General features: G+C 43.3%; 1 protein-coding gene across 1 annotated transcript in view; it reads left to right on the top strand.

Moving 5' to 3' along the window:
* Window positions 1–9,799, top strand: part of STK32B (serine/threonine kinase 32B) — a 207,402-nt gene that overhangs the window by 134,495 nt on the left and 63,108 nt on the right. Inside the window, exon 6 of the mRNA XM_069976434.1 lies at window positions 9,452–9,541. Coding sequence (XP_069832535.1) covers window positions 9,452–9,541 — 90 coding nt within the window. The remainder of the gene's footprint in view (window positions 1–9,451; window positions 9,542–9,799) is intronic.

Here is a 9,799-nt window from a genome sequence, read left to right as displayed (position 1 = left end):
CACACCAAGACAGATATTACCACTAACACCAGCATATTGGAAGAGAAAGTATTATCACCGAACATATTACTGCCATACTGTTACCGACCAAATCCTGTATACTGAGACCTATATTACCAGTAATACCAGTATATAGGAAGGAAACATTACTGCCACACCACAACCACTACCATCACCACCATATCGTTACTGACCAAATCCAGTATACTAAATCACCTCATCCAGTCATATAGAGGTGGCCCCAGCTCTACAAAGGTTCTATACACCATATACATTACAGTGCAGATATATCAGGTGACTCACAGGGGGACGTCTTCTCTGATCGGAGTTCTTCCCTTTTCATCTTCTTCTCCATTTGCCCTGGGCCGTTATGAGAACTTCTCCGAGCCACGAATCCACAGAATCTGCCAGACAGACATATTAGTCTCCTCACTCTCGCACCATCCTCATCTATATACACACTGCACATCTGTATTGTCCCCTTTACACACTCCTTTAGTGGGTAGCCCTGACTCTATGTGACCCCCTAATAATATATGCCCCCCTCTGTGTATTCCCTCTCCCCCTATGTTGCCCCCCCCCAAATAGATGGCCCCTCTCCCCCCATGTTGCCCTCCTTATAGATGGCCCCCTCTCCCCCCACCCTCCCTTATAGATGGCCTCCTCTCCCCCCTCCATATAGATGGCCCCCTTTACCCCCTCCCTTATAGATGGCCCCCTCTCTCCTCCCTCCATATAGATGGCCCCCTTTACCCCCTCCCTTATAGATGGCCCCCTCTCTCCTCACCCTCCCTTATGGATGGCCCCCTCTCCCCCCACCCTCCCTTATAGATGGCCCCCTCTCCCCCCTCCCTTATAGATGGCCCCCTTCCTCCCCCTCCCTTATAGATGGTCCCCTTCACCCACCCTCCCTTATAGATGGCCCCCTTCACCCCCCCTCCCTTATAGATGGCCCCCTTCACCCCCCCTCCCTTATAGATGGTCCCCTTCACCCCCTCCCTTATAGATGGTCCCCTTCACCCCCCCTCCCTTATAGATGGTCCCCTTCACCCCCCCCCCTCCCTTATAGATGGCCCCCTTCACCCCCCTCCCTTATAGATGGCCCCCTTCACCTTCCTCCCTTATAGATGGCCCCCTTCACCCCCCCTCCCTTATAGATGGTCCCCTTCACCCACCCTCCCTTATAGATGGCCCCCTTCACCCCCCCTCCTCCCTTATAGATGGTCCCCTTCACCCCCCCTCCTCCCTTATAGATGGTCCCCTTCACCCCCCCCTCCTCCCTTATAGATGGTCCCCTTCACCCCCCCTCCTCCCTTATAGATGGTCCCCTTTACCCCCCCCTCCTCCCTTATAGATGGTCCCCTTTCCCCCCACCCTCATAGATGCCCCCCTCTTTCCCCCCACCCGTACAGGCTGATAAAAAACAAAACTTAACTCACCTGACAACGCGCTCCCACATTGATCCTCACTCCTTCGGTCTGTCCCCGGCTGCTGCGCGGCTGCCGGGGGTGTCGCGTCTTATCCCCGGCAGCGCGCGCATCCCAGAGCTCCCTACACGCCGGAACCGGAAGTCAGGGCCCAAGGCGCGCAGGGAGCTCTGGGATGCGTGCGCTGCCGGGGATAAGATGCGACATCCCCGGCAGCTGCGCAGCAGCCGGGGGAAGACAGAGTCGGACTCTTGTGACCGCAAGCAAAACAATGCTTGCGGTCACAAGAGTGATTGAAAGGGAGGGCCTTGCGGGGCCCTGAGGGCCCCGCGGGCCCCCCTTTGTGGCGGGCCCGGTCGCGGCGGCGACCCCCGCGACCACGGTGGCTACGCCACTATATGTATGGTGATATATATGGTGATATTTATGGTGATATGTATAGTGATATATAGGGGATATATGTGGTGATTTGTATACTGATACATGTGGTGTTATGAATGGTGATATATGTGGTGATGTATAATGTGATATGTGTGGTGATATATATGGTGAGATATGAAGTTATATGTATGGTGATATATGATGTGATATATGGGGTGATATATGATGTGATATATGTGGTGATATGTATGGTGATTTATGTGGTGATATATGTGGTGATATTTATGGTGATATATGTAGTGATATGTATGGTGATATATAATGTGATATGTGGTGATATATATGTTGATATATGTGATGATATGGATGGTGATATATGTGGTGATATGGATGGTGAAATGTATGGTGATATATGTGGCGACATAAGGGGTGATATGTATGGTGATATATATGGTGATGTATGTGGTGATATAAGTGGTGATATATCTGGTGATATATGTGGTTATATATGTGGTGATATAAGTCAGTGCTTCTCAAACTGTGAGGCGGGTCTCTCCAGTGAGGCGCCCCCTAGTTGTTGGTGAGGCACAGCTGGGGAGCCAGGTTTCACAAAAGTGACTATGATCTGCACAGTCCTTTTGCTGTTTGCAAAAATCTCCATTTTAGCAACATTATTAACTTATTTTTCACTTGCTTTATTAGTATAGAGAGCTTGGGAGATGAGTGAAAGGTAGCCCTAGAATTTTTTCTAGCTTTTAAATGGACTTTCACCACAGATAGTGAGGCCCAGGCATCCTCTTGGTCAGTCTGGTGAGACGCAAGCATTGCCTTGGTCTGGTGGGTGAGGCTCCAGGAGAAAAAGTTTGAGAAGCGCTGCCATAGAACAATAGATTTAATTCAAGTGGAAATGCCTCCATATAAGAGCACCCATTTGAACATGTCATTATTAGCAAAAAAAAGTAGCAGACATAGTAGACCCTCAGAGATGTCTATGGAAGCTAAATTAAGGTACAGAACAACTAAACACTTTTTTCTTTTTTAGAAAGAAAGTAGGAAAAGCCTGGGTACACACTGCGTTTTTGCAGTCCATTTTTTTCACCTGATGACTGATGTATTTGTGTAATCCATTTTTCTATTGACTTTCTTTAAAAAGAAAAAAAAAAAAAAAAAAAGAATCAAAACACATTTATTTTTGGTTTTCTGTACGCTAAAAAACGGATCTGTTTTAATTCGTTCTTTGATCCCTCTTTTATCATTTTCAATGGAAAAATGGATTAAAAGGATGCACACAAATCTATTTTTTCATCCATTTTTGCATAAAACGGACGGGGAAAAAAAAACACTGCAAAAAAATAAAAAGAAATAAAATAAGCAGTATGATCCCAGCCATACAGTACACCACATGGAATTTAAACCCACAATTCAAGGTTTAGGAGGCTCCAGTAGGTCCTATGGTTAATGCATTGGCCTCCTAAACCAGGGATTGTGGGAGCCATCTGGAGTGTCTACTTTCCTCATAAAAGAAAAACCATAGCACAACTAGTAACCATTGATGGAGTAATAATGTAACCCTGGACATGAATCCAGATGCAGGCCATGAAACACCAAGGGCCCTATGTGTGTGGGTCAGTATTTGTCAACCAAATCTGGGGGAAGACCAAAACCTAGAAAATTTAAAAAAGAAAAGACAATATTCATTTTTCCCTTTGTCTAGTTTCATCTTTCTGTTATTCCTCCTGGAAATGTATGAATAAGTTGATAAATGGGTGTTGCCTTTTTCTTTGTTGAAAGGTTGGGCCTCTACACGCTCTACACGCTCTAAGGGTGCAAGTTTTTTGCTACGAGCCGAGGTCCCGGAAGGCATACAATCAGTGGTCTGAAAGACCGCTGCGTGTATTTAATGCAGTCGCCCCCTTAACCCCTTCGCCTCCCGCACGCTGTCTCCATACATTACGTGGCTCTGGCTTCACGGGGTCCCGGGGTCCTGCTCTGCCGCCCAGCCAATCAGTGGCTGCAGCTGGGCAACACACTGATTGGCTGGGCGGCAGAGCGGGACCCTGTGCAGTCAGAGCCAGGTAATGTCCTTAATTATAATCGTTACTATGATAATTTTTATATCATTTATTCCATCTGATCCCAGCTAATGAAGGAAAAATATAGAATTACAGCGAACAATTAGCGAACGATCAACAATGATTTTGGTGTCAGCACCAAATGAATGATTTCTTGGTCGTTTGATCGTTGCCTGCATTTACTTGAAACAATTTTCATTTAAACGTAAACAATATAAAGGTAATTTGCACGATAATCGGCCCATGTAATAGGGCCCTAAGGCTATGTTACCACTATGGAAACGAGCTGTCGTATATAAATGCCATTATTAGCGGACGTCATTATAAATAGATGGCCGCCTTTCCCCTATAGTGGGATCATAACCTAAAACAGATAGTATATCACCTGAACCTACAGATTTTGGTAGGATCAGTCGATCAACTTATGTATAGAGGTTTCCTGGCAGGCTTTTTTTTTTTTTTTTTTTACCAACCAATCAGATTCTAGCTCTCATTTTTCTGAGCCCTTTTTGTTTGCTATGGGTAACTGTTTCTCTATAAAGGTTTTGATAAATCTTACCTATACTGTATATTAATTTTAAATCCATTAAGTTAAAGGGATTTTCCAGGGAGCAGAAGACATCTGAAGATTTCTGCTCTCTAGTGGTTACCTGCCCTCAATGAACATTTTGGAAGTATCCACTCTGAGACATGGGGGCTTAGTCATGATCATGTTTTATCCGCAACCGACGATTGTATGATGGAAAGGGATACTTCCAAGGAGCAGAAGGCTTCAGCAACCTTCTGATTCCCATACAGGGGAGTCAGGCCTTTTTCAGCTGCTTACATATTATATAACACAATCTGTAATGTATTTTGGTCTGTAAACGGTCTAAAAAATGTCAATTTTTTTTTAACTACAACTTTTGTTATTGCTTTAAAACTACTTGAACTATGTCCCAAAAATGGTTTTATATCGAAAACAGCCCAACAGCAAAAAATAAAAAGTTTTAAAATTTATGGTTTCCTTAAAAAAAAAAAAAAAGTATATCTATGCTGTAAAATCGTAGCAGTATATAAAGTGCTGCAGATTTGGTTTATATAAATAAAGAAATTCCACCATATAATATTTGATAAAACAAGTGACAAAAGGTGATAGTTTATTTTTAATATCCTCAGCCCTGATACAATCAGAAGAGAACTAGTAGAGATGAGCAAACCATGAACATGCCCGATCCAGAGCATGCAGCATTGATTACCGATGGCTAAGGAAGTTGGCCGAAGCCCTAGGGAGTCCTGGAAAACATGGATACACCCTATGGCCAATGGCTGTATCCTTGGTTGTGAGGCAGCCTTAAGGCTGCATCCAACTTCTTCGACTTCTCCGGAGGTTCGCTCATCTCTAATGGTTAGTAAACCATTAAAAAATGATACTATATAAATATGGCGCTACCTTCTGCACCATTTCTATCTAATACTCTTTTTTGGCCCCATATTTCCTAGATGTCTGCCAGCAGAAATAACACATTACATCCATCAGTGGATGCATTCAGCTCCAGAGTCTGCGAGCAGTGATTATATCATGACTCTTCATGATAATAGAACTAAGGTTCAGCCTTTCTCTACCCATCGTGTCAAGGTTTTTCTTATGACTGACTGCACATTCTTGTAATCTGTAATTCTGACCCAGTGATCCTGATGTGCAGCAAAGCATTCATTTCTGGGAATTACGTTTTTTTGTAAGAAATACTAATGGTTTGCTAATATATGATAGGGCAATTTCCCTGACCTTAGACATTCATTTAGATGCTTCTGCTACACTGCTTAGGGGGGTGCAGACCTTAATATTTCACGATCTTCCACAGTCTGGCTCCTTACTGACCCTATTTCTCGCTGTTCACTCATGTGTAGGAAGCTCCTTGATTTACTTTGGTTTCTAACAATGTGTGAACCTCTGCCGAATCGCTGTGCTTTATCTAAAAGCGAAGATAACCCCAGATCTCAGATCTAGAAAAATAAAAAAGAAGAGGAGAACCGGAGTAGAAGAAACTGATAAGGTTGTCGTATTAGAGATATTTTAATTACCCAATTATCTCGAAAGTATACATGGCAAAGAAGGAAAAAATGGATCAATAAATTAAGTGCTTGAGTATTCCAGCCATAAGCGTATCCATTGGGAGGGTTCAACTACTGTGACCCCCAAAGATTACTAAAACAGGGGCTTAGCCAGCACTTTTCAACTTCTCTTTAGGGTGCGTTCACACATACAGGATCCACAGCAGATTTGATTGTGCAGATTTAATGCTGTGTTTAGTTTTTTAGTTACATTGATATCAAATCTGCTGCGGATTCTGTACATGTGAACGCACCCTTAGTATGGAAGTTACTCAGGGGAGGGCCAGAAATAGGTGTTATTGGCTGGAATACCCCTTTTGGGTGCATTCACACCTACAGGATTCGCAGCAGATTCGCAGCAGATTTTATGGTGCAGATTTGATGCTGTGTTCAGTTATTTAAATGAAATCTGCTGCGGATCCGCTGCGGAAAATGAGCTGCGGATCCGGTAAGTGTGAACGTACCCTCAAAGGAAATACCTCATCTCACATTCAGCTGGTATACACTTATTCATATGTTTAATCCCTTTTAAATTTTGGACTTTGGCTTACGTTTTTTTATTCTACTCTATAATGTCCTACAGCAAAGTAGTGCTATAGAGATATAAGGGGCAGGATCTCCCCATAGGGCCTCACACTGAGTAAAACAGGCCGAATTCTGCAGTGGAGCTCCCCCCTGCAGAATCCCGCCTGTCTCAGTGTCACACGGTGTCTCTATGGGATGGCTCGCGCACCTCTACTTACGTCGTTCTCCGTTCAAAGAATTGACATCGAGAGCAGTGGGAGCGGAGGCGCATGAGCCATCCCATAGAGACCCTGTGTGACACTGAGGCAAGCGGGATTCCACGGCAGGGACCTCCACCACGGAATTCCGCCTGTTTTGCTCAGTGTAAACATACCCATACAGTGTATGAGAGGCATAATAGAACAAGGCTCTGCCCTTTAGCTCAAGGACAACTAAAAACTAGAGATGCACAGGTGAAAACTGGTAAAATTGCCATATAAAAATTAATAAAAATAGTGCCGCTCCTCATGTTCACACCCATGAACTGAAAGGTATATTATAAGAATAATGACGTAGTAATAAGGCAGATAACATTGCGCTTAGTATCATTTATAGGTGGAATTATAGGTTGAATTAATTGTATTTTTAATCCTTATATATGATTCCCATGTTTGTGGGGGAGATTATGCCAGCAATTTCGACTTTTGCTGTCTTGCTGTCATGGCACAAAGCCCAGAAACTGAATTAGAAACAGTATATCAGTTTTTACTAGTATGGCAAAAATAAAAGGAAAATCAGCAAAAAATACATATTGGCGTGCAACCAAGCAGGAAAATGCAGTATTTAAAAGAAAGAAAAAAGTCTGGTCCTAAACCGGGTATATATATCACACGTAATATGTATGTGTGTCCAGTTACATGTCAGGTAATGCTATAGGGCAGTGCTTCTCAATTCCAGTCCTCAGGCCTCACCAACAGGTCATGTTTTGAGGATTTCCTTAGTATTTCACAGGTGATATAATTATACTCAGTGCATCAGGTATTATCACACCTGTTCTTTGTATGGGAAATCCTCAAAACATGACCTGTTGGTAAGGCCTGAGGACTGGAATTGAGAAGCACTGCTATAGGGGGCTGTCACCTGTTCCTGTTTTCGATGTTGCACAGCTTATGATCAGTGACTACCAATGACTGCAGAAAGAGTAATACATCCTGTACTGTGTGACTGACATTTCATGGCTTGACCACTTCCTTCTGGCCCAAATGAACTACATTGGCTTTAGTGTGAAGTGATCTAAAATCCACCTCTTGACTTATCCCAAGCCTTCATCTTCTGCTCCATTTAATACTTCAGCTTGGTCTGTTCAGATGGAGTCAGCTTAGACTGCCTCAGAAGAAACAGTAAGAGTATAACATGGACATGGACAGTTAGCCCTTGACTGGTCCCACCCAGCTGTTCCTGCCTACTTACCTCCAGACAGCCATAGGCAACTGAGGGCAAGGTACCGTCCTTACTTGAGGTGGAACACACAAGACAAAGACAGAAAAACCACAAGGGATGGTCGTAGGCCCGTGGTCAAACCTAATGGACAATGCGGTGCAAAATTAGGAACCAATAGAATGGTCAGAGATATCAAAGCCAAGGTTAGGAAAAGCCAGATATAGAAACACAGAGAATACAGATGCAAGGGTTTACGTAGCATGCTTGTAATAAGACTAGTAGCCAGTAAGGACTAGGAGAACGAGACAACGTGATTGGACCGGCCCCCTGATCCTCACCACAATCACCTGCAATAAACCTGATGGACTGGCAGAGAGACTTGCCCTTCAGCCACACTCAATTGCAGCACACCTGCCAGGAGGAAAACTCCCACTGGGTGACGTGGACCTGTGGCACCCCAGGTTGTTAGGGATGCCATAGAGTATGCCTGACGTCACCTGTCTGGGAGGGCTGCAATGAAGACCCGCAGTGCTACTGGACATCTGATGCGGTGCTCCAGCTGTTGAAGATGACGTCGCTGGAGCGGGGCAAGGTAAGAATCTGACAGATGGGCTGCTGTATACAGCACGAGTCTACCACAATCCATTGTATACAGAGCATTTCCATTATAGCCAGGATAAAATTACTCATAAAAAAAATTCAAAAACAAAAGTGAGAAAAAGGTTCTAATGGATGGATGGATTTAGAGGATGCTAAATGTCTACCTGCCAAATTGAAAATACAGTCTTATCACTAGCGATCATGTTATAGAGCTTGAGGGGCTGAGAAGATTGATATATAGTTTTATGAGAAAAGTTTAAGGATAACATGTTATTTATCAATACACGCCTCTGCTCATTCTAAGTGAACTAGCCAAATAGGTGGTCCAATAGAGAGAAAGCGGTCAATCACTGAGTAGGCCCGCCCACTTGACTGTTTAACCAAAAAGAATATGTGGATCATGTGAATAATTGACAAGTTATCCTCAAACCTTTCCCATAAACTATGTATGAATGTTCTTAGCTCCTCCTGCTCTATAACATGAATTACCGACTATACTGTATTTTTTTCTAACAAAACACTCCAAATCCGATGAGCTGTTAACTGATTCAGTGCCTGGAGACAGTCATGCCCTTCCCCATCAGGTGCTGCATACTCGAGTTTTTCTTGGAAAAATTCCCACATTTGCATATAATATAAAGTTGTAAATGTAATATTTTCCAAGTATCATTAAATTATAGAAAAACACACCTCCTAGTTTAGTCTCCTTTTATTCCATTCTATCCAGCTACTTCTATTTTCACGTCTTAGATTGCTTCAGAGCTAGATGTTGGTTCTGTCTAATCTGTTACTGAATCTCGAAGAAAACATTTTCAAGTGTTGACAGCCTGTGCACAGGCAAGAGAAGAGCTTTAACATTACATCTCATTACAGGAAGAAAGGAGACAAGTTGACGCAAATTTCTGCCATTAATTTCTTGTTTCTTTGTTTTAGGACACGTGCACATTACGGATTTTAACATAGCTACAATTGTCAAAGGAAATGAAAAAGCTTCATCCATGGCAGGTACAAAGCCTTACATGGGTAAGTGATGTATACATATATAATTATATACTGTAGAGCTCGGTGAGCCAGGTTTGTCATTTGGCACCATGGTAGGATACACCATCTATGTTGGCAGGACTGGTGGTATTGGAAAATGAAGTAGATCTTTGGGGTATTCATTGTCTTTAGGAAGAACACATAGGGAGACTGATAAGCCAGGCAATGCTCCTTAGCATGCAAATAGCTCTCCTTCAAAAGGATAAAACTTCTAATGGATGTAACTGCCCTTTAAGTCAA

This window comes from Dendropsophus ebraccatus, chromosome 7, assembly GCF_027789765.1.
Source record: "Dendropsophus ebraccatus isolate aDenEbr1 chromosome 7, aDenEbr1.pat, whole genome shotgun sequence".
NCBI lineage: Eukaryota > Metazoa > Chordata > Amphibia > Anura > Hylidae > Dendropsophus > Dendropsophus ebraccatus.
Note: the sequence above shows the minus strand (reverse complement) of the source record. Positions and strands in the feature narration are given on the sequence as shown.